Below are 25,552 nucleotides of genomic sequence, written 5' to 3'. Positions count from 1 at the left end.
TGATGGTCTGATGCCATCTTCCGTCCAACCAAGATGAACAAGCTCAGCTTTTTTACTTTATATGTCAAAATAGGTTTCCAAGGACCAAACCTGATACCTTAACTTTCAAAGGAAAGAGCTAAAAAGTTACATTTGTGGACCACCATTAGGAATTGAAACATTGCATGACTTTCATGACACAACAGAAAGAACTACATTCTGGATAGGAATCTGAGCAAAACACCAACATTTTTTATTTATACAAATCTTGGGCAACATTTCTTTTAACTTGTAGTATGCAATTCAGGAAAGAGCACAAACAAAAAATTCCATTCTTGTCTATCAACCAGGAGTCTGCTGAAGTTTTTACTATCCATGGACAATAAAAAAAAGATACAGTCTGTGAACAGCATGTCAGTTAAGGACATAGTCCTCTGTGTGACTTACTACAAAGATATAAATTATCTGCTGAATCCTAATCTTTCTCTTTTGAAGTTGACATCTGTTTTCTTGTATAAACAAAATGAGACAGTCTCTCTCTGCAGTAGCCTATAGCTTCAGGAAGAAAGGTCTGTACACATGAGTCTCAGCCACCACAAGCCTCTAAAACCCTGAATGAATAATATCTATCTTCTAACTAACACATAACATAAATGTGTTACTCAGCACATAAATACCATTAACTGTTCCTGCAGCAGAGCAATTTTGTCACAAATATCCTTTCTTAAAGGACAATCTAAAATAAAATAGCACTCTTTGAAAGTAAATAAATATAAGGTTGAATTTGCAAAGCTTTCTGACACTCATTTATTTTAAATACTGTCAGTTGCCAAACTTTGCAGCTGCCACAATATTTACTAACAAGTTTTCCACATCATCTACCAAAATTCCATCTGTTGCTCCTAAAGTAGTTGTTGCAAAGCTATCTAAATTGTGCATGTCCCTGATTGATCTCAGTGGATATGAGGATACAGCCTGAAAATGTAAAAGACCCTGCTTGAAAGATTTCTTGGCATTTACTTTAATCTGGAGGATAACCAAGTCAAGTCTTGTTATAAACATTATAGAACTAATGTGTTTTACTCATAAACAGTAAGTCTACAGTAGCTTCTTCTGTGATCACATAGAGGAATGACAGTGGCTTAAATAAAGCTGCATTTGGTCATCTTGATATATCCAAAAGAAGTGGAAATAAAGCTTTATTCCACAGACAAATCTTTTGTTTTGAAAATTATCAAGTGCAATGAGGGAAGAGCCCTTGGTAAAGTTGAATTGAAGAATCCATCAACATTCATGATCTTTGCAAGAAACTAGTTCTTATGAGAAATGAGGCAAATAGATTTTAGCTGCCTATGGGAATGGGAAGTCTTGCACCAGACTTGATATCTTATCTTTACATTTGTTAAAAGTTCCCTGAGGAATATCAGGAACTGCTTCCAACAATACCTATCCATTGCTATATGCTCTACATTTATAAATGCATTATCAAGTACAAAATTGTAACAAGGCTGCATTTGGCATCTGGGCCCACAGGAGCTTTGTAGATCTGTCCATTTTTGCTGCACAGAGAGAAGTTGGAATCTGGTATACTAATTTCTTTACACCAAAACTTTCTTTAATTAAACAGCCAAGTGAAAACAAACAGTCATCATCTCCTGACTGGCTCCTAAAGAATCTTGGCCAGAGGTTTATAATCATTTATAGATATGGTGTCTGATCTCACTATTTATCATATTTCAGATTGTCTCTCAAAACCACCAAAGTGCTGGAGGTATTTAAAGGTCTCTTCCATTCTGTGATCTCAATAACTTGTCTTTCCTTAGTCTTGTGGAGAAGTCATTGGAATTTTCTCACTTCCAGGAGAAATCGTGCATGGAAAACTACAGTATAAGCAGGCAGAGGTTTGCAACATTACAAATAACTGTAAATACATCTTATAACAGGAATTATTTTTTGCCAGTCTCATCAGAAATATACTTACTTGATAGCTCCTTTGTGTGTGTAAATGGTTACAATTACACATTATTTGCTTTTCTATATCTTGACATTTTACTAAGAACAAGAAAAGGGAAAGGTTCAGTGTAAAGAAGAAAATCCTCCCAGAGATAAAAAATGTGGTCAAAGTTCCTAGATAAAATTCCCCTGATAAATCCTCATGTACCTGTGGAGTTACACAGGTGCAACTAAGATCAGAAGTGACTTGCTCAGTCACTTAGGCTGTGTATCTTCCCGAATGTATTCAGCCCAGATTCCATCTTGCTATGTGCAAGAAATTTAATGTACTTACTTTGGGCCGAGTGTCAACAACATATATGAAATCACTTCCTGGATTGGCTTTTCTAATGGCCTGGAGCATCTGTTCATCCTCAAGACATCGAGCACTAAAGCCAGATAAAGGCTGGCTGCTTCTACATATGGAGGCCTGCAGAAAAGAAGACAAACAAACAAAAAATCTAATATAATTATAAAGAAGAAATTATTTAGCATCCAGAAGCATTTACAAAATCAGATCATTAGATGTTTGCATAGATGTGCAATTATCTGAGAGAGGTAGAATATAAAATTAATCACATGTTAATAAATGCATACTTTTAAATTATGTGTTAATAAACACATTCTTTTTTAAAAAGGCAGGGAAGCATTAAAACCATACAACCCCATTGGTCCAAGTTTACTCTTGAATCCAAATTTTAGAGCTATTTGAAGTATTGTATTTCCCTAATGTGGAATAACTCCTGAAAGGTAATTTCTTGAGGATGGGTACAGTCTTGAAATCATGAGAACATTGATTTAACATAAAGAATAGGTCCTTTTGCGTTCACACCAAGTACAAGACTGATGACACCCAACTTACACCAGTGCCTGCTTTAGTAAACAACAGGAGTCCAGGAAACAAAAACGTGTAACATGCAATGAGATCACCAATGATCATGTATTTTTAGCCTTGGAAAAAGGCCTCACTGCATAAGAAGCAGATCAGGCAGCCTGATTCCTCTCAGGCTTGTATTAAGCAGGGCTATTGAAGGAAGCAGGAGAATTTCTCTATAGACCCATCAAGATCACCTTCTTTCCAGGTGAAACCAGTAAAGAAGAAACAAAATGTGAAATATGTGTGCAGGAAATTTTTTATTTTTGCTAGAGGACAGCTAGATTTATAGAAGGCAAGTGGATAATATATGCGCTGTCTAAGCACTGAACATGGGCATGAAGAGAATCTGCCTACTGAAGGTCACAACCTGTGCAGATTCTCCTACAGATTATTTATTACTGTGAGAAGGGACGTGCTTTTTTCAGTCACAATTTTTAACTATCAGTAGCTAGTCAGTAAAGTATGGGTCTTTAAGAGAGAAACCCAGAATTATGTGGGACCTTGATTACACTTTATTCATGGTTTTGCAAACAGGTTCTTGTTATTTAGTCTTCTGATCAGCACATATTCCAGTGATTTATTACATGCTATTGCATAAGCTGAACAGATAGTTCCAGACTCTGATCTTATCATATTCACACAGACTGTATAAGACACAGAGGTGTCACATCACCACTGAATTTGTCAGGACAGAGGAGCTATGTGAAATTTCTGTCTATGAAAGACTGAATGAGTGGTACCTGTCTCCTCTGCGTGCAGCAGGCTCTTCCCAAATTGCTGTTTAATCTTACCCCTTTCCTGCCCATTACTCTATTTACTGGAAAGTCATGGCAACCTCCAAACTCACAAGGAGGTATTTCCTCCAATACTGCTTTTCCTAGCTCTTTAAACTATAAAGGATCCAGTATATACTTCAGATCTGGTATTTTGAACATCAACCTGAACTTCACACAGCAGGGAAAACATTCAAGCTGAAACATGAAACTCATCCAAGCTGAATTACTATATATTGTAATCTACCTGACTTTGAGACCTTTTCTTTCACTGGGATTTGGAAATGTGCAAGTGTTTTGAATCCTATATATCTATATTCGGACATAGTTGATTATGGAAAGTGATTAACTCTGAAAAATTTGACCTTAAAAAAGTGTTACAAATAATATGTAAATTTATTAAATTTATGCAGAAATTGTATTTACTATTTAAATCTTCCTATTCACCACTTTATTGTAAAAATCATAGATCTTTATGGAAACAATGCTCTGATAAAATGCAGGGTAAAGGAGTAAAAAAAAGTCTAATTCCTTCCTCCTGAAGCTTAAATCTATGATAAGGGCTGCTGTAAAGGCAAGATTTCCATGGAGATTGTAGGTTATGGTTCGTGCTCGTGTCATTCTGCAGAGATATGTCCCATCCTGTATGGCAAACAATACAGATGCCCTGTAACCCCAGACTAGCTCTGTCTCCTGGAAGTCCTGACCAGCTCCCAACACTAGGGAAGACGTCTTAATGCCACTCTGGACTGAAGCAGGAGTTACACAGGTCCTTTGAGCGTACAAAGGGGACACATTCTCCTAAATGGTAATGACAGCCAGCCCCTAAGGGGCTGGATCACAAATGTAAAAACACCCAGTTTGGGGGATCCTTCAGTCCAAGGGTCTCCTTGCTCATCTCAGCTGCCAGAAAGAGAAATGCAGATAGTATAGGTACAGAGTTTTTTTCCAAATGGTTACAGACAAGTGAAGCAGCTCCTTGGTCAGCCCTGAGAATGTTTTCTATGGAGAGGGGAAGGTGGAACTCCTCACTCTTACAGACAAGGAGAGTCTCTTCAGCAAAATCACAACATACTGCTCAGCTAAAATTTAGTAGCTCTTGTATCCATCCTTTCTATGTCCCTTCACAGATCCTTTCTTGAAAATCTACTCCTGATTCTCTAACTGATGCAAGTGTAGTTTTTCACCTCCTCAACTTGCTCTCAAGCTATCAGATCCAAAATTGCTCTGTTCTCCCAACCATCTACTAAGCTGCCTGCTATTGTTCTTCACTCTACCACCCATGTCTCAGGGCCTCTTGTACTACTCCACTTCCTCGTGATAGAGAGATCACGTATTTTTTGTGTTAGCTGGATGATGAAGCTGGATTTAAATGTCTGCATTAAATGTTTATTAATGAGCTAACCACAGTAACCAGCCTACACCAGTGATTTTTTTAATTAAATAAACACTGATTTTGGCTTGATAAACCTTACTAGAAGAATTATGAGACCAAGGCCAGAATAAGCAAACACTTCAAGTTACAAATCCACACTTACATTGTTACCCTTGCAGTAGTAGGAAAGAGCTGGGAAACGCCTTCGGCTTCGAAACTTAGAACTCCCCACTATGATGTGTGCAGTTGCAGACTTTGGTACATAGACTTCTGTAGGATAGGAGTCACAGACCTGTGAAAGGAAACTGTTTGTTTGGTCTACAAAGTACAAGTAGCATTAGCCATTTCCACAGCATTCTGCTGGAAGGGGATGATAATGGGAGGGGACAATAGAGCCAAATTTTTCAGAAAATTTAATAATAAATAAAAAAGGACAAAAATAGGGACATGGATACAAAAAATTAAGCCACATGAAATAAGGTTGCCAAAAGGCAAGCAGCCCTGCCAATGCCTACCACTTCTGAGAGGAACCCAACGAGCCTGAAGTAAAACCCCCGAATTTCCTCTGAAGACAAGTGAGGCCACAGATGGAATCCTGGTTTTCCCCCCTTTTCCTTATATTGTCTGTAGCATTCTGACTGGGGTCAAAAGGATATTTAGTGTCTCCCTTTAACTTTCTGAGATGACTAAAGCACTAAGGATGCCCAGAAAGAAATTATTTTCTGAGTCAAGAGATATGTAATGAAGGAGAAAGGAAAGAAAGGGCTTGTGGTTACAGTTGCTGCTGTGGTAAGCTGGATTTTATTCATGACATTTTTCCTACACTTTATCTTAAAAGAGGTCATACTTTTTTTTCCACTTGTTTTAACAAAAAGAAAACAAATCCTGACAGCACATTCAGTCTTCTCGGAGAATGTCACAGTCCTTCCTTAATATGGATGTGTTCCAGCAACAGAATCAATGGAGTGCATGGACAAACTTTCTTCAAAAATGTCTTGGTTATTATTTCTCACAATTAACTAACATTCTAAATTCTTCAATTGTACAAGACCAAATGAGGTAGGACAGCAGGCAGCTAGGAAGGTATATGACCTGACAGTCAATCACAGATCCTTCAAAAGGAGTGTGGGAACAGCCAGTGAGGAAAAAATATTGCCAAGCTCACTATCTGAAGTAATTTTTTTTTTTCTTAAAATGGCAATGTGTTAATTTTACATAGCCCTACATGTTAGGGAAACTCTTATTCCAACACATAACCTTAGATATGACTTAAATTTCTTCCCAGGCAGCTGAACTCTAACACTTAAAACACAGTGGATGTATTTTCTGCACTTCATTTCCACATCTGTTAAATGAAGACACATCATTTCTTTCACTTTCTTTGTGCCATTTTGTGTGAAGTAGTAGAGGAACTGCACCTTACTACATGTGTGTACAGTGCTGAGCACAGAGATGCTGCCACTAAGCACTGTGGTGGTCCTCAGTCAGGCTGCTGATTTATTGCACAGACAGCCTCTGTAACAGAAAAATCACAACTCACTCCGTAGTCTCTGTTTACATCACTAATCTGCCAATAGTTGTTTGGAACACCCATCCGATTATATTCTTCATTGAGGTCCACAAGCTTCCAGCCTTGTTCTCGTTCTTCTTTATCTAATTTTGGGTTGAAGGAGAAGCAATACAGTTCTTCATATTTCACTGGGGAAAAGTAAGCAAAGAAACAGAAAGAGTAAATTACTTCAGATTTCTCGTCCTGAAAGCACACTTCAAAAGCAGAACCTTGACCTTGATGCAGCTTCCTTTCAAAGAATACACTTTGCTTACCAAGAGCACATATCCTGGTTTATATCTACTGTCAAGCAAATTTTGGAAGTACATGCTCTTTTGTTATGCAACATATGTTGCAATGTATGTGCCTTAATAGAAGTGCTACTTAAAATATCCTGTTCTGATAATCTTCAGTAGATTTATAAAAATCTTCCCCAGCACAAAGGCAAAATGCTTTCATCCAAAGGAAACTAAAGTCAGTGCCAGAGTAAGCACTTGTTCTTCAAAAGAATTTGCTATTTAGAGGGAGTTTAGAAGTCCCTTTATTAATGTAACATTTATCCTGTGGCAAAGAAAAAAAGATATGAACAACGGACTATGCAGCACATTCTTCCAAAAACTAAAAAATCTCAGTAATTGTCCCTAATTAGGAAAGTTTCCAACAGGGCCAATGAAATCATAGTTTTGTGGACTGCAAAATTCTGTCCTTGAATTATTAGCAGATGCATTTGAGATACACGTGATGTAATAGCATAAAAGAAGCATATGCTAATCAATAATTTTATCATGACCAGGAAGCTGTTTAAGTAGCTATGCCACCTGCCCTCCTTGACCATGTACTACATATGAAAATTTGGTGATGCTGGAGTTTCACTTTTTTTAGGAGTGTATCTGCATTAATGAGTGCCTTAATCCTGGTGACCAGTGGCAGCCAGACATCATTGCCATCGAATCCCACCTGTTACTGACATGCGTAACTATCCAGCATACACCTTCAAATTAATGTTCTCATTGACACTTTAGATATTGCTGTGTCACAAGGGCATTTTTAATTCTGCTGCTCAATGTTCCTTGAAGCTTTCCCATCAACAGATCTTTAACTTTCACTGAAGTAAATCACAAGCTGAGGCCTCTCTGATTTCGAAGTTCTCCACTAATATACTTGCTCTACAATCTGCAAATTAAATACCACACTCCTTTTCTAATAATATATATCTAACAAACAGATTCATACTACACTGCTGTATTCAGCACTGAACAGAACTTACAGCTATAAAAAGAATAAATACAACCTCCCCAATAACAATAACAAAGTTCCCATCTTTTTACAGAAATTCTTTATTTTATTTTGATTATGTTTTCTAAAGGTTTAATGTAAGTTAAGATTTGCCTTTTAAAATGTCATTAAATTGATTGTATACATACACACAAAAGTATGAACAGAAAGAAAGAAAACTTCATGTCAATTCTGACAGGAACATATTGAAAATCAATGAAATCTTAAGTAGGGAGAAAAAAAGAGATTTTCCACATTTTCCAGCTGTTTAAACTCCTTCTGTATTCTCTAATTTCAAATTTTTGGCATGACACAGATTAGGAAGACAGTCCAGTTTATTTCTCATCTGTTAACCTAAAGTTTTAGCACATTCCATAAATCCAAGCTAAGCTTTTGGTATCAATCTGAGCTCCTGTTTTCACTGTTGGATTGTCAGAAGCATCTGGATTTTCTTTCCAAAGGACCTGCTGTTCACAGGCACAAGAAAAAGCTACCCATGTATCGAGGTTATTTATGACTGAAATCTGCCTCAACATTATATTATGTGATATAAAATTATATCACATGATGGTATCTGTATGTAGTAACAAAAATGTTCAAGTATTAGTAGTCAGTGCCTTAAAGGTCAGTTACCACATCTTTGTTAGTACTTACAGGACATTTCCCAATCTTTCAGTAATTTTGCCATAAACATCTGCAATCCTGCTATTAAACATGTAGTATCTTATGGTCAGCTTTTTTTCACAAAATGGCTTAATTAAGCAGAAAAGCCATTTTCAGCTGACAGCTTGACCTTATTAAAATTCTAACAAAAAAAAAACCCAAACAAAAAACCAAAAACAAAACTAAGCATAACCTTCACCTCTAATGTAACTAGGACATCAGATAGCATAGAATATGTTAAGCCAGTGTAGAACATGAACTTCCCTCAGGAATGAATGAAAAGAACATGCAGAGAATGGAAAGTAGAGCCTGAATAGGTCAAATCATTTGTTCGTGGAGTAAAGCATACCTTCTAATGCTGAGTAACTGTATTGCGTAAAGAAAGCACAGCTTCATGCCCTGACAAAATGACACTGAAGAGCACTGTCAGGTACAAATGACTCAGCTCAAATCAGAGCCTTCTAATTTTGAGTAGGTAGGCAAGATTTTTCCTGCCTCAAATCATGATCAGATAGTTTGCTGGAGAAGGAAAACTACTGTGCAGCTAAACTCTGCAAAGAGCTAATGCTACAGTGCTGTTACTGCATCTTCTTTGCTCAGGCCTTCTTGTCCACTGCAGTTAGTCACTACACTTGTGTTCAGGGTCCTCAGCTACTCTTCTGTTCATCATTCTGGTGCATAGCAGCACACACACCTCCTCCTGCCTCCAAGAAAAAGAATTACAGAATCACATGCCTTCCAGCATACATGAACATGTACTTGCAGCTGAGGTGCATGGAATGAATCCAGGTTTTCTTCAACAGCAGAAGCACTGATTGAAATTTCTAATTGTTTTAAATTTCTCTGATTACTTCCATCCTGTATCACCTAGCTTACCACATTGCTTCTGCTACAGTTATATTGTACTTCTGCTACTACCAGAACTTTATAAAGTTCAGTAGCTGTGCTGGTGGACTGTGCAATTTTTTCCCCCTCTACACAGTAGATAAAATTGGTACTCTCCTAACAGGAAAAAAATTAATGTCAGTTGTTGTAAGCTTTGTAAAGACTACAATAGACAATTTCCTTGCATACTGTTAAAATAATAATAAAGAACAAAAGTTGGTGTTATATTTCTAAAATCATAGCTTAAAATAAGCAATCCAGAAGCTTTGTCAGTTGGATCTTAGGAGAGCACAATGCAGAGAGGAGCTATAATGTAAGCAATCAAATCTTGGGCTTTGGTGCAACATTTGGTTTTCCATTGAAAAGGTGAAAGGTTTCAAAAAGATCCTGAACTGAATTCAGAAACACACAGGGCCTATTCAAAATGTAGATAATAATAGGCCAAAACACAGGCACCCCAGTGAAAAAAGCAACTACTTGCTGCAAAACCTTTCATTGATTTTTAAGGGATTTCTACATAGCACAAAAAGTCAAAATGGAAATCTTGACAGGACCACTAAATATATTGTAAAGTGTTTGTTACAAAAGGGACATAAAAGTTACCTGAATTAAGAGTATTCTACTAAATTTACATTTACACAAGTAATCCAGCAAATGAGTTGCACATAAAATAGCATTATAATATATTTTATGGCCCACAATCCTCTAGAGTATTATTTTAAATAGAAGCTCATGTCATACTTTGTGGAGTGAACTACTTGTTATAATAAGCTTTCTTCATTGCTCCACAAATGATTATATCAATATTTCTCTCATAACACATCACTGTTGAATCTTTTATTCTTAACCTGCAAAGGACAAAGATGCACAGATGCCTTTCTTCCATTAAATTCTCCCTCTTCAGAAGATTGATTTTTGTGCTGTTTTCTTCCCATACCTGGTCGAGTCAGACGTATCAGAGATATGTAAACGTCATGGCAGTCTCGTTCCTGAGGGATCACCAGCTGGATGACCTGGAAGTTCTTGCAGCGGATCAGTAATGGGCAACCGGTGGCAGTGGTGGCTTGCTTCTCAATAGAAGAAATTTGGCTGTGGAGAACCTGAGAGGAATTGAAAAGAGTTATGCTAGTCAAATCTTCAAGAAGGAAAGTAATTATTTATAATGATGTGCCAGAGCAGGCACAGTAGCTCCCACTACTGTTTCAGAAAACCCTTATTCTCCTCCTCTTTTAGCTGAGTTCCTATCGTCAGCTTCAGGGTCAAGAAGCTTGATACAACAACTGCAGACTAAGAGGCATTCTGGGAGTGTTTCAGCTGCTCAAACATCAGCCTGATCACATTATCCAAAGCTTTTTGTTTGTTTGCTGTAGTGTAAGCTAGTGGCTGTCAAAGCTCTTTTCATCTATTTGCACAGTGAAAAGATGAACCAGTATCAGTTACATAAGGCTAAAATATGGTGACTCCTCATGGGTAGAATGGTAATGCTGATATAATTTTAAGTCCTACATCAAATGAGACGAAACATAACAATGAAAATCTGGTCAGGAATAGTGGTATCAAAGGAAGATGGAGTTAGTGCAGACATGGACAAGGGGTGCATAGTTAAGCCACATAAAAGACTCCCAAAGGTATGGCACCAAGCAATAACTGTACCTATATCTGTATATGTGTGCTGGTTTTGGCTGGGGTAGAGTGAATTTCCTTCACGGTGACATGGGGCTGTGTTTTGGATTTGCCCTGAACACAGGGTTGATAATAGAGAGATGACTTTTTTATTGCTTACACAGAGCCAAGGCCTACTGCAATGCTGGCAGGGAAACTGAGTGCAAGGGGGGCTGAGAGGAGACACATCAGGACAGGTGATCGCAGCTGACCAAAGGGATATTCCAGACCATATGGCATCATGCTCAGTGTGTAAATTGGAAGGAACAGGAAGCAGGGTACATTTGGAGTGACAACATTCTCCTTCCCAAGTCACTGTTAGGTGTGATGGGGCCCTGTTGTCCTGGAGAAGGCCGAACACCTGCCTGCCCATGGGGAGCAGTGAATTCATTCCATGTTTTGCTTAGCCTGTGTGTGTGGCTTTTGCTTTCCCTATTAAACTGTCTTTATCTCAATCCATGAGTTTTCTACCTTTTGCCCTTAGCTTCTCTCCCTGATTCTGCTGGTTGGGGGAGCGGGTGTGTGGCTGCATGGGGCTTGGACAATGGCTGGGGTTAAACCACAAAAAAATGCAATGTATGTTGTCAATCAACCAAAACAGTTAATTCAAAATACCACTTTATAAAAAAAATTAAGTACTAAACCAACAAAATCACTGATTCAGCAATAGCAGTAAGGGAGAAGGCCAAGATTTGACAGAGCCAAGGAAGTAGGTCACGTTCAAGACATTTCTCCTTAGGTCTGCCTGGATGATAGGAGCAACAGGTGCAGTTTTCAGCAGCTGTTCCTCAGTCAATCACATCTGGTATTCAGTATACAGTGAAGGCCCTTCTACTCCTCTTACTATACTGTTTTGGAAGCAATTTTCAAATTACAATCAGTAAACTGCCATGCACTTACAGCTAACTGAAATAATAAAAAATTCATACCCAGGTTTCTTTGCGAGTTTCAGAACCATTCTCCACAAATATAACATGGGTAGCTGTTAAATATAAGGTTCCCACCACAGCTCTTCTTGAAGATAAACGATCAAGTAACCTAACATTTTCCACCTATACAAAAAAGTGACAGACGGGAAAAAAAATAAATAATTAGGCTATGAGAGAAAGCTCAATAGTGAGAGCTCAATGTTCACATTTCATCTATTACAAAGTTCTTTTCAGCACAACATTAAATATCAAAGAAGTATTACTATAAAAGAAAATGTGATTATATTATGTGGTCTATTTTCAGATCTTCCTTAATGTTCCTTTTTTCCCTCTCTTGAGGTACTTCTGTATCCAAAAACCTGTTACTTAACACTTACAATTTCTCACTTGAGCTCTTCCTTATGATCTCATCTTACCAAAGCCCAGTGATTGCAAGGCAGGGCCTGTCCTTCAGCTAAACTCTAGCTCAATTCAAGCCATTCCAGCTAAATTTAAAAAATTAAAAAATAAAATATTAAAATATTAAAATATTAAAATATTAAAATATTAAAATATTAAAATGTTAAAATGTTAAAATATTAATATTATAGCAATATAGTGTCTTTCTTCAATGGGTCCTAATCAGGCAAATTTTCTCACATGCGAATCTCTGTTAAGATTTAAAATGTTAAAAGGGTTTAAAAGAGTTAAAAAGAAACATTTTGATGTTGGTCTCTACATTCCTGTTAGGGCTGACAGCAGAGGTCACACTGAAAGGTTTTGCCTTTGGTAACTTTTCAATGGGACTTAAGAACTCCACTTCCAGTGCACTCCCACCTTGGGCACAAAATGGGCATAATGGACATTCTCCCTTTGCTGCACTCCTGCCAACAGGAGAGTCCATAACACTTTATTAACTCTCAGATCAGCAGCTTGTGACGTGTACCTCATTATCATTTTGTATATGGCATGTACTATAGGCACCTATTAGGGGTAGGAACTAGATGATCTTTATGGTCCCTCTGAATACAAACCCTTCTAGCCTTCTAGATTTCTGACTGAGAAACCAGAATAATAAAACAATCAACAAGTTGGATGTTCAGTGAGATAAAACCTGCCCAAAACAGTTACCAATTTGCTACCATGGGTTTGATGGATCCCCTACTGCAATTTTAAAATTCATATTAGTTGATTTTCCTGAAAAACAGAATGCCAGCATCAGAAATTTACATGTTTGCAATGTGTATTCCAAATACATTGCACTATTTTAAAAATAGGAATAAACAGAACCTTGAAATTAAAATAAGCCAGTTTAGCAGCAAAATGCTTAAAATCAAACAATTACTAAAGCAGAGTCATCTCCCTCAAGGCCAGCTATAATCTGTTTTAAACAAAAATAAAACTATTTATTTAAACAAAAAAAGTCCTGCTAGAAAGCATGGATAAAGTCTTTTCCCAGGGCCATCTACTTCAGAGGTCATGTATTGGCTTGAGAAAGAATGGAAGAAATACAATATTAACCCAGCAAGCATTCAGCAGCTAGCAGAAGAGTAGGGATGATACAAAAGAAGAGCATAGGCAGTGCCCTTCTGAAAGGAGCCCACAAAACCAATAAAAATCAGCATTGTCTGGATGAAGAAAGGTCCCCACACTGCAGTCCAGCTGACAAGGACTGCTGCACAGGCACTGATCTTGCACAAGGCACTCATCACCCACCCCCAGCCTACAAAGTGAGCAGGCATGGGCCATGAAACACAAGCAAAGCAGGCATCCACACAGCAGGGCAGGACTGAGGGATGCATTTCCAGACCTCCTAGGTCACATCCTGCCCCACTCATCAATCATATTTTTCATGACTGAAAAATGCTAACCAACAAAGCTCCTCTTTGGTTGTGGTTTGTCCTTTTTCTAATACAGAGCTACAAATAAATTAAAGTTTGGACCTGAATGAATAGAAAGAGTTGCAGTAAGAGCTGTGTGGTGAGTCTGATTTCATCAAAGCAAATGCAGTGGCTGCACCAGGGGAGATGAGAATTCACCTCTCCCTGCAGTTTGTCTCTTAAGAACAGATAGTTGCAGAGGGAGGAGTGTGAGAGGCAGGCATGTACTCATGCTCCTTCAGGATCTCAGCCCAGCTCTGGGGCCTTCCTAAGATGAGGTCACACTTTTTAATAACCATAACTGTGTTTAAATTCCATTAATTTTATTAAAAAACATTAGGTAGATCTGTAACTTATTGGTAGCCATAACACCCTGTGAGAGTGAACTTCACATTTCAGCTATACATTGTCCAATAAAATCCCTTTTTCCTACTCTTTTTGAATCTGTCACCAGTAATGTGCCACATGTGCTGTTACAGGTCCTTCCCTCCCATCTTCATGTTCCAAGAGTGAAGAGCCCATCTTTACATAGCTGTGACCTTTATGGAAGCAATTCCACACAAGCTCTTTGACACTTCTGATTACTCTGCATGAGGTCTACTTCCTGAGAAAAGCCCAAAAATGCAAACAGAATTCAAAAGTTGGATGTACAACAGGTTTTTGTGGTTTGTGTAGTAGAATAGTGATGTTCACTGTTACGCTTTTGATTTAAAGTTCTCAAACATTGTTTGCTGTTTTGTCCTCTGCTGAACACAGTGGGGTTTGGGTTAGTTTTGGGGTTTGTTTTGTTTGTTTCCTTTTTAGAATTAGCAATTGTAACTCTTAGTCATGCCTGCATACATAAGTTAAGATCTACTCCCTCATATGCACTATCTTATATTTATTAATGATAAATTTAGTCCATCAGTATAATGAGGCATTGCTTAATCTTAGATTTCATTCTGCTGGTCAAAGGATTCAGAGAATGACCCTTCTTTCTTCTTCTGCATTCTCACAGTCAGGGAAAGAAAACCATGTCCAATAGTGTCTTTAAACCTAGAGAGTTTGTGAATAGAGGATGGGAATATGTTCCTTTCCACAAGAGGGGAACACACATTCCAATAGTGCTTTGGAAGAAGAGTAGTTTTTCTATCTAAAAATTATTATTTTTCTTTTTCTTTTCCTATAAAACAATGCTACATTTTTTTCAGCTAAATAACTGTAGAATTTATTGGAGAGTGTAGGAAACTATGTGCATATTGACACATGTCAGGAAAAAGCATAGAGACCGTGTACATCTGCTTCACCCAAAATGAACAGCTGGTGTGAGAGACCAGATCGGAAAACACAAGTCTGTAAAGCTGACAGCTGGAAGACTACAAGGAGTTAAAAGGAGAGCAATAGCCAAGGCAGTCAGAGAGGGACATCTAAGTAAAATTTCAATATTTTTTTTTTTTTCTTTCCTGGTGACTGTGGTTGTCTAGGCCTAAAGAAAAGACCACCAGGAGATTTATTTCAATTACTACAACTGCTTACATGGAGATAAAATAAATTGCCCAGAAACTCTATTTCCAATGCAACACAGATGACAGAAAAAAGGAGGCAAAAATAGAAGTTAAAGGGAACACAGATTAAGAACAGATGGAAGGCACTTTTTACTCAGAGAATAAACATGACAAATGACTTATGAACAAGGTTGCCAGGAGGTCATTCAAGAAAAAAATGTCATATTAAGGAAAATCATGGGCCAAGGTTTTATTTAGGCACAACTCCTATCAGTTTCAATGGGACTCCCACCTAAGACCGGCAAGCATATGACCCTGCAAGCATTTGGAAAAATTTGTGCTCCAAAATGTTATTTCTAAAAATATTCATGTACCCATATTTGTTTTCATTTTTAGTTTAGATAACTTTTAAAATAAGCTTTGACTGCATGACCTATTTTTGAATATGCAACCTTCGTTCTCACTTCTTTAAGCTGTTTCAGTGCCTCCAAACACAGCATCACAAAACAACGCAGAAGTTACTGCTACTATTTCAGGCTGTTCACAGTTCCACATGGGAAAGCTTTTGCAGATAAACGCAGGATCAGTTCAGAGTGTAGGCTCAGGCTGCCCATTACAGCTGAGCATCTTGAAGGAGCTGAAAAGCCTGTTTGTCAGCCAAGAACAAAAGAGATCAGCTCCCCGTATCACGGAGTGTTCCCCATTCCTTTAGGAAGAATCCTGACTGACTCATCTCCTCTAATTCCTTATCCCAAGAAGGAGAAAGGCCAGAAAACCCTCCCAACCAGGAGAAAGCTGCCAATTAAAGGCAAGCAGGGAATGTCCTCAGCAACTTCTCTATTGTTCAGACAGTTGAAATTCATTACTCTACAACAAGCTGTGAAGGCAAGTTTCATGTAAAAGCTGATATAGTACCTTGTAATTTGGCTGTACAAATGAGTTTCAGTGATTCTTCAAGGATATAGAAGGGCCACTTTCACAAACATCTCTGCTGATGAAAAAAAGTTGATTCAAAGCCAAAGCTAGGCCCTAAGAGCACACACTTTGCCCCATAAAGGATTCTTCTTGTCCATCCCCTTGGGCTTCTAGACTGACCAGGGATTTCTGCTGCCTTCCCTGCTCTCCCGATGAGGTTACACACTGGAGTAAAACATGAAGAAGCGACATCCTGGGAATTCATGACAGGACTCTCACTGACCTCAGCATTGTAGGCAGACAAAAGCTAAAGGAAGAGCTTGTGAAAGCCAAAAGCCTGAGCCTAATGAGAAAAAAAGAGCACAGCTGGTATGGTTTGAGGCCAAGTGGAATATTTGAGCTTTCTTCACCCTGGCTGACCCCCAGCTATCCACATGTTTAGCATAATTCCTGAGAGTGAAAAAAGACAACAACCTTTTTTTTTCCAACACAAAGATAGTAGTGTTGTACTTGTTAAACAACGTATACAGTAAGTGATCTTTTTTGCATGATCTTCAAACAAGAATAAAAGAAAACTGGATTGCCAATTCATGCTGCCTTTTAATGTGGTTTCTATTCTATTTCATAAGAACAAAAAAATCATACTTGATGCATGTTACTTTTTATATTTCCCTCTCTGAAAAGATCTCCCAAGTGCACTAAAATAATGCACAGTCTATGAAGTTAGGTGGCTGCTTATGTCAAAAGATTCAAACAAAGCCAAAAGTAAATCATTACATTTAAGCAAAGACACCTTGAGACATGCATTGTTAAAAGTTTCCTCAGGCAAAATCTGGCAGAATGGGGGAAAATATTCAAGAAAAATCTAAACAAGTTTAATTTTCTAAAGTGAAATGGAGGAAAAGAGCTGGAAAAAGAATGATTCATAATAGCAAGACAGAGTACAAAGTACCTAATAATTTGATTAAAAAAAAAAAAAGAAACTATTGTCTGCTAAGATCTATAAAAAGAGTGAGGTCAGCACCACATTATCAGATACACCTGGGTAGCAGCTGCATAATGACAGCAGTAAATAAAGACCTATTACAAAAATATTGAGCATTACAATACAATGTCTACATCATAACACAAGGCTCATACATAGTTTTCTCTTTTAGTCTGTATCAGATCTCATTTATCTAGAAAAGGAGAAGAGAGGAACTAAGTGGATTCTATTAAAAATCCTATCTAAGAGCTTTAATTTAGGAATAACAGGGCTTCCTCAAGGCAGTAAATTTTAATACATTTGCCAAATTTGTTTAGATTTGGTTCTGAAAAGATATATAGGGAGAAAGAATTCTGCATGCAGCCAAGGGATACTGAAAAGAAATACATCTTTAAACTCCTGATACAGGCTTTTCTGTTACATGTTTAAAATCATGCCCTGTTCAGCAGCCTATTTTAGAGCAGCAGTACCAAGCCATTTCAGCTATGCAGGCCACGAGAGATTTGCATTAAAAATTGATTTGTAGGATTCCCTTTTCTGGTGGTAGGGACCTGTCTTTCTCAGCAGAGTACACCTGCACAGCAGGAAATGTCAGTGTGCATTTTCTATTGCAAATAGATTATTCCTTTAGTTTACAGACAGCAATAGCTCAAATACCACCCACTCGGGTGCATTAACAGCAGGCCTAGACATTCCAGCCTTGATCACCCCAAAGCTAACTTCTCTAACTTCCTTTATTCCAGCTTCAGTCTCCTACTAGGCATAAAAAAATAAAAAATAAAATCAAAGGGGACCCTGCAGACATGCTGTCTTAATGATTTTCAGTACTATTTTTCAAGTGCAATAAGGTTTAGAGTTAGTGCTTTAGATATAAATACCAAGACAACTAATTAAAATACATGAATACCCATGATTTTTAAAGCCTGTTTTGTGACTTTTTCCAGCTACCTCTTTACTGAGTGTCACATTATTGAAAATATGAAAGTCTGTGTGATCTGACAATTTTTGACTAAATATTTTGAGAATAATGGCTGCTACAAGGTTTTGTTTAAATCAAAACTCACACAAATAAGAAGGTAGCTTGATGACTCTAATTCAAAACAAATATTTTATAGCACAATCCCAAACAGGTATTTTTAGTTCAATCCCACAATACGTGGATATTTTCTGCAGTTCCTTTTTTCATTTTATCCACCTCCAGTCTGATGTCACCACAGAACATTTTCTGGCATAGTATACTACGAAGCTCACTTGTATTAAATTTATCCTTTGGGCTCAAAGTTTCATAGCACGAGGATGGAATAAATAGAAACTAAAGAAAACTAAATTGCATTCTAAATAAGGAAGATTTATTAATAAGAAAAAAAATCCATAACTCACAAAATCATAGTTAAATGTGTCCAGGATTAGTGTAGATGTTTTAATGCATCGTTTGACTAAAGCAGTGATGTAGAATGACATATTTGAGGCCATTAAACATTACTGGACCCAGAAAAGGCCAAGTAATTTTTAGCCATGATGTAAAGAGTTATGAAATCAGAAAACACCAGCTGAATTATAAGACACACTGCTCTAAGTTGTATACTTAGAGGAAAGTACAGAAACCATCTTCACACAATACTCAGAAAGCAGAAAATCAACTTGGCACTCAAAAGATGTTGAAGTCATGTGTTTGCCGCAACCTGATGTCCCAAAACGCCAATAAAACGCAAAGACTATAAGAGCCTCACCTCCTGTACCTTTTCTAAGCAGCAAACTCAACCAAAGTTTAGCCAAACTGTAATACTATAGTGAAGTGCTTGTGGCACTCCCTTATCTATTCCCAGTGGGGGAAACGATTGATCCATATCCCCACGTGTTTCTTGATATCACCTCAGGGCTGCTACCACCTTTCTACATAACTGAAATAAATCAAATTTTTCCAAAAGGAATTGTAGCTTGGATACAGAGAATTTAACTATAATATCACATCCCAGTAGAAGGCACACAGAAAGCAATGGCAGAATATGCCAATTTACCTTAAAAAAAAGTGGAGATCCAGCAACCCAGAACATGCAGTTGGAGACTAAAGACTGGGCATGCTGTGTTCAGTTTTGCTATTGATCTGGATAGACACCTAGACAAATATTTTTGCCTTTTACATTGTCATAAAGAAAGTGGATATAAATTATATGGGTCTCCTGATGGACACTTTGTGAAAAAGGACATGTCATAAAACTTTATAAAAAAGCAAGAATTATGGAAAGTAGATTGAAAACAAAAGCAAACACACAGCTCATTAACATGCTGGAAATTTATTCTCTGAAACAATACACCTGGTAGAGATAGTTGTCATTAATGTGGGAGCAGATCTTAAATTCTGCTTGAGAGAGCATCATTGAAAGGAAATACCTCACTGTAACATCACAAAAATGAAAGCCCTTGATCAACTCAAGTCATCCCAAGCATTCTGTTAACACAACCAAAAGAATTTCTGGGCAAAGTCCACTGAAGACAGCTAGCACACCAGGGATAAACTGATGTGTTCTTTATTATAAGGCCATTAAGTAGGCCTGCTGCCAATATACAAACACAAATGATATGAAGAGTTACAAATAAAGTAACTGATTAGCCACAGTGCATGAAGTTGCCCTGTGAGAATATCTGCAAAGCTCTGCATCTATCTTGTCCTTGTCCACAGCCAGACATATCTCTATACATTCTCGTAAGACATGCTTCTAATCTTCTCAGAAGTAATGCAGATTTCTTTTTTTTCTGAATGTTATTAGCTGTTAGTCATATTTTGGGTTTGGATAGCCATAATAAACTATCTTGCTGTTCAATCCAAACTCATGTCAGTCACTGGTTTTACTAATTTTTCATTTTTAAAAGGGCATGGGAGTTATATATAATTCTATTCAGTAATGAGGGATGGTTTCCAACTCTTAAATTACAGCCTTCATACATAGGATGATACTTACCTTGTGAAAATATAGTGCCTATGTATGTTCATGCATGCCTACATCAAGTATGCACCCAGTTTGCTATCAAGAATATAATGATAGAACAACAGTGATCAGTACACCAAATAGTGTGTGTTAGCAGGTGGATACAGACAGTCTGGGAAAGCACCAGAATGGCTTTTGCAGAGGGAAATCCTACTCCAGAAGGGTCTTGCAAAACAGTGTGTGGGCAAAAGAGACACATAGGAGCTTCAACACAGACAGACATAGTAGAATACCTCCAAGAAGAACAACCTTAAACATATCCACAGAACAATGGACTGGACATAGAAAAGAGGTCTTGGGGTCATTGATGGCATTTCTCTGAAATTATCAGAATCTGGTAGATTGTGATCAAGACTTACTGTGAAGGCATGGATAAGGTGAACACAGAAATTTTATTGAACAAATCCTTGAAGCTAGAAGGAAGTAATACTGAAGGAAGCTACTCAGGACTTCAATAGATAGAAGAAGGTGATTTTTGTAAAGCCACAATACCATCTGGAACTTGGTCCCATGCAGGCTATGGAGCCAGAGTGTCATCCTGTCTATAAGGAGCTCTGGCTAACTCACACAAAGAGTTCCATAAATGGACACTAATGGAACATGGAAGAGCTGGACCCTAATACAACTGTAGATGCGGAGAAGCTGCAGAATGTGGCCAGGTCTAAATGCTCTCTCTCCTGTCCTTCTGACACAGAGTAGTTATCTTAATGAACTACTGATCCAACTGGTACGGAATTACCTTCTGCTTTTTTAATGTCTACTATGTTTTATCAGATTAATTTTAATATTTATGAACCATAAATCACTACAGTCCTATTTCACATAAAACAATTGCTGAGACCTAGTGGGTGTCAATATAGACCTCCCTTTGAATGAAAAGGTTTTACTAGGGCCAAGAATTCTGTTTTCAGGTATTATGAAGTTAATTAACTTGCTAAGTATGGGATTTATCTTGATTTTCCATTTGGCTGGGTTTGTGAGTCAAAGAAAGTGTCATTATTCTGAGATTAATGCCTTTGCAGAGCAGGGCAGTCACTTCTCAAATTTCTTTCAGGACAAGACTGTATGGAGTCAGGAAATGTGACACCACCAGAGGCTAATACATGATACTGTGAGCTTTCCCTTACCTATTTTAAATTTACAGGCATTGGAAATAATTTAATCTTCAGTTCTAAATTATCAAAACCAAATTCAGTAAAAACAAGGAAAAAAAACCCTATGTGTTCTGGTGACTGATTTTAAGCTGAGGGTTTTTAAAAAAAAAAAAAGGTCAAAGGTATAAATTCTGTTAGGCAGCTGTAGATACACTGAATTTTCAGTGCATTTAGGAGTAACTGGAGAGATGAAGTATTTCAGTAGTGACTCATATTGATTTTCTACATTTATGTTGGAAATTTGAAAGGGTTTTTGTACCCATTGTATCTTTAAACCATGCTTTCTAAGCTGCTCTCTTATATCAGATACCTTTCAGCATAGCTATACTGTAAGAGACTGACAGGATCCAGGATTGCAGAATCACCTCACACTCAATTAAGGCTTTCAGTGACCCGAAGCATTGGTACAGTGTCTTCTCACAATACCAGATGCAGAAATGGGTTTTACATATGCAGAGTAATATTTTCAGGACCTGGTTGTAGAAAAGAAAACAGATAAGCTTCCATTGCCTGCAACAGGGACTTGCCTGGATCTTCCATTAACAGCAAATACAACCATTTATTTTTTGGGATATTTTTCTACCATTATTAATTTGTTTTCAACATTTTTCTCATTGACACTTTCAGCATTCTTCAGGGAATGGTCAGGAGCATCTGTACAGACAGCTTCCACTGATTGTATCCTACCTGCAGGAGGATACAGTCATGCTATTCTGAAATTCTTCCTTCCCAAAAAGGGAATTAACAGATCATGAAATAAGATGAGAAGAAAGGCAGTTGTTATAAATGCCTATCTTCTTAATAGATTTACAGCTTAACATCTGAAGACCAAAAAATATAGACAAATAACAAGGCCTTAATCTCAAATACATGCCATCATAATAAATATTGAAAATAAATACAAATAAAATTTTAATTTCAGGGATTGGGTTATTAAATAAATAAATAAATAAATAAATAAATAAATAAATAATATCTCCCACCCCATTTCAAATTAACATATTGTTCTGATTCACTTCTTTTCTTCTTCTTTTTTTTTTTTTTTTTTTCTGTTACCTTTAATCTAACCCTTTCCCGTGTTAAAACTGTATCTTTTTTTAGAGCAAGGTGGCAATTTTGTTAACAAATACAGGCCTAGCGCTCAGAAAGCTGTAGAAAAAGACGGATTACGTCGGCTGAAGATCAAAGATATGCGTAGAGAGACTACATCAGCTCATCACCGAGTCTGAAATGAGCGAAAGGCGCTTGGAAAGGAGGTGACCCCGCTCCCGTTGGGGATCCCTGCAGCCCTCGGGCAGTGCTGCGTCGGCAGGGGCGCTGACAGGGAGCCCCAAGCCCACAGCGCGGAGCCTGGGGCCGGTACCAGGGCAAAGTGGCCGGCAGCAGCAGCGGGAAGGCCGCGGAGGCCGGCGGGGCTGCGGTGCCAGGCTCCTGGGCAGGGGGTCCGGGGATGCTGCCGCGGCCGGGGGACCCACCTTGGGCATCCGGATGTGCTCCATGCTGGCAGCGCCCGGCCGAGCTCCTCCGGCACCGCCCGAGCCAGCCTCCCACCTGGCCTCTCCCGCCTTCCTTCGGTCCTGCTCTCAAAAGCAATTTATTTTTTTTAGCGGGATATTTTCATTTTGCGCTTTCCTCGCGTTTTCCGGCAGACGGGAAGGAAGAAGGGAGGATTTATTGCCGGCAGATGATGTGCCGGTGCTGCGATACCGGCAGGTCAGCAGCTGGCTCCACCTCCCGGAGCTGCCGTGCGGCCCCGGTGGCGGGGATGCTCCGTGCCCGGCCCGGTTCGGTCCGGCCCGGCCCCGGCACCGCGCCCGCAGCCTCCGCCCCGCGGGCACGGCAGCGCAGCCCGCCCGCTCCGCTGTCCCATGGAGCATCACATCGCTCTGCCCTTTCTGTCAGGGGAGATAAGCTCGGATGCATAAAGCGAGCTCTGTCTGAGATCGCCTCCCCCCATTTTTTTCATTCCCCGGCCCGGCTCGCTCAAAGACAAAAGCTACACTTACTAAAACTGAAGCACTGAATTTTGTTTATCTCAAGCTCTGTGTGTCTGTAGTTCACGACTTTGCTGCATCCTCACATTTGCATAAGGGAATATTTTTTGTGACGCACCATTTTCAGCCTTATGCCAGAAATTCCTTTCCCATCCTTTGCCTTACCTATTGCCAGAGATGTGTTTCCCCTCGGAGCAAAATGAAATGACACTGAGATGGTCTTCCCAGTTTACCAGTGTGAAGATAAAGAACAGGTATCTCTAAACATCTTTGAATTGCTGCCATATTCAGAGCAAAAAGAGAAACTTGTTAGTGTTTAGACCAATGTGCACATGACTAGACATCCTAGTATATTATTTCAGATACACCATGAATATAATATGCCCAGGTATTCTATACTGATCAAAGTATTCCAACAATTCCTCACAAGTAGGAGCCAGCCTCATGGAGGCATAGAAAGAAATATGGAAACCTGTCAAACGAACCCCATGAGAGCCACAGCAAGAGGACTCTGCTCCAGAGCAGAAGAAGCTCTCTGCATATCCTCTTCTTGCCTGCAGAGAAGAGAGCAAGCTTAATTTGTTTTGTGAAAGATAAAAAAAATGGGTTGAAAATAACACAGGATTACCAAAAACAGAAATTAATTTTACCCCAAGGGAAAGGGAATAATGTGTACAACTGTACTAGTTCCAAAGATTCTCCAATCCTGCCACTTCCCTGTTAGTGAATGCCTAAATGAGGGTTTTTTTTCTCCCTTTCTTATCCACAAAATCCAGGGCATCAAGAGGGCTTTTTGTTAATATCAGCTCTTGGGTTAGAGGAGACAGAAACTGTAGTATCATGAGTGGAAAATAAGTCACCCCTGGATTTGACCATTCTGCTTGCCACTCCCATTTTGGCCCATTTCTGCCCACCTTCATCTCATAGTTCTGCTGCTGTTTGGATAGCATCCATAAATGTGCATAAAGTGTGGACTTCACAAGACTCTTGATCAGTGGCGTATTTTGATTCTCTGTTTTAGGCCTGAGCATCACAATCAATTAAGAATTAACCAACCGTGGAATATTTTTCCTTTGTAGCTATGGCTGATGTGATTCACTGTGTGTATTATCTTTTGGCATTACCACCAATGAGTAAAGTTGGAAGAAAGTCCATTTATCCTTTCAGTCCCCAGAGATGCTTTTACTCTGGTACATCTTGTGATTCATCGTAGCCAAGTTCAAGCACTACAGTTGATGTCAGGAAAACTTTCAGATGTAAGTGACAATGCACTTTAACTCTGCTTCACATTCATCAGTAGCTGCAAAACTAAAGCATTGCTGCTCATGTAGCAATCATGTAGCAACATGTCAGGATGTTACTCAACATCCTGACAGAGATTTTGACCTGTTTTGGGCTGATAAAATAATTAATGGGTGAATGCAATTGTAAACAGAACTTGGGTTTAAATAAAAGTTACATCTAATGCAATTGTCATGGAAAGCTTCAGTTAAGCATAGCCTTCTAAAAATTCTCCTCTATTTTTCATTTGCACTTCAGGTTCATGAAGACTGCTGCCTCAACAGTCTGGAAATTAGGTCCTCTGTAAAGGTATAACCAAAAATAATTCTGTAGATTACTGCTCTGACATCGGCTAAGACGCAGGGGCAGGAAAATTAAATTCCCATGCCTACATAGGTTTTGACCTACCTACTGAAACTGCCAATAAAGTTCTTAATCTATTTCCCATGAAGAAGGCTGGTCACTAAGGACTAGAATCATAACAGTGTAGTTATTTTCTACATCCATAAGTAACAGAGTCAGCTTTCAGCCTCATCCATTAAAACCTGAAAGCACATTTCACTTCCAGTATGTAAATATTTCTGTTATATTCAGTGGAGTCACCCAAATACTCAGACATTTTGTATACTACCTATCTGGCCTGGATTTGAACAATCATGTTAGATGAGGAAGACTTTGTGGATTTACTTGTGTTTTCCAATTACATCTTACTTGTTTAAAGATGGTTTCTTGTAGACTGCATTTTAAGATAATACAAAATCAAAGAATACACTTAGGTACTTGTAATACTTTTAAAAAGTTTAATCTACAGATGTGTAGATATAAATTAAATACTGACATGCAGGGAAGAAAATAACTGAAAATTGGTGGTATAACAGCTTTGTTGCTGGACCAGCTATAGCCAAGATGACAGAATCCTCCAACTAAAGAGTTT

General features: G+C 38.4%; 1 protein-coding gene across 3 annotated transcripts in view; it reads right to left on the bottom strand.

Moving 5' to 3' along the window:
- The window catches only part of MTMR7 (myotubularin related protein 7), a 40,698-nt gene extending 17,547 nt beyond the window's left edge, over nucleotides 1-23,151 (bottom strand). For all 3 annotated transcript variants that reach the window (XM_033059386.2, XM_033059388.2, XM_033059387.2), the window contains exons 1-6: nucleotides 22,819-23,151; nucleotides 11,960-12,082; nucleotides 10,306-10,468; nucleotides 6,537-6,694; nucleotides 5,160-5,288; nucleotides 2,267-2,401 (exon numbers count right to left, since the gene is read on the bottom strand). In XM_033059386.2, the coding sequence (XP_032915277.1) occupies nucleotides 2,267-2,401; nucleotides 5,160-5,288; nucleotides 6,537-6,694; nucleotides 10,306-10,468; nucleotides 11,960-12,082; nucleotides 22,819-22,842 (732 nt within the window). In that variant the 5' untranslated portion in view covers nucleotides 22,843-23,151. The remainder of the gene's footprint in view (nucleotides 1-2,266; nucleotides 2,402-5,159; nucleotides 5,289-6,536; nucleotides 6,695-10,305; nucleotides 10,469-11,959; nucleotides 12,083-22,818) is intronic.
- Between the last annotated feature and the right edge of the window lie 2,401 nt (nucleotides 23,152-25,552).

Source organism: Catharus ustulatus, chromosome 5 (genome assembly GCF_009819885.2).
Source record: "Catharus ustulatus isolate bCatUst1 chromosome 5, bCatUst1.pri.v2, whole genome shotgun sequence".
NCBI lineage: Eukaryota > Metazoa > Chordata > Aves > Passeriformes > Turdidae > Catharus > Catharus ustulatus.
This window is presented reverse-complemented; position numbering and strand designations above follow the sequence as displayed.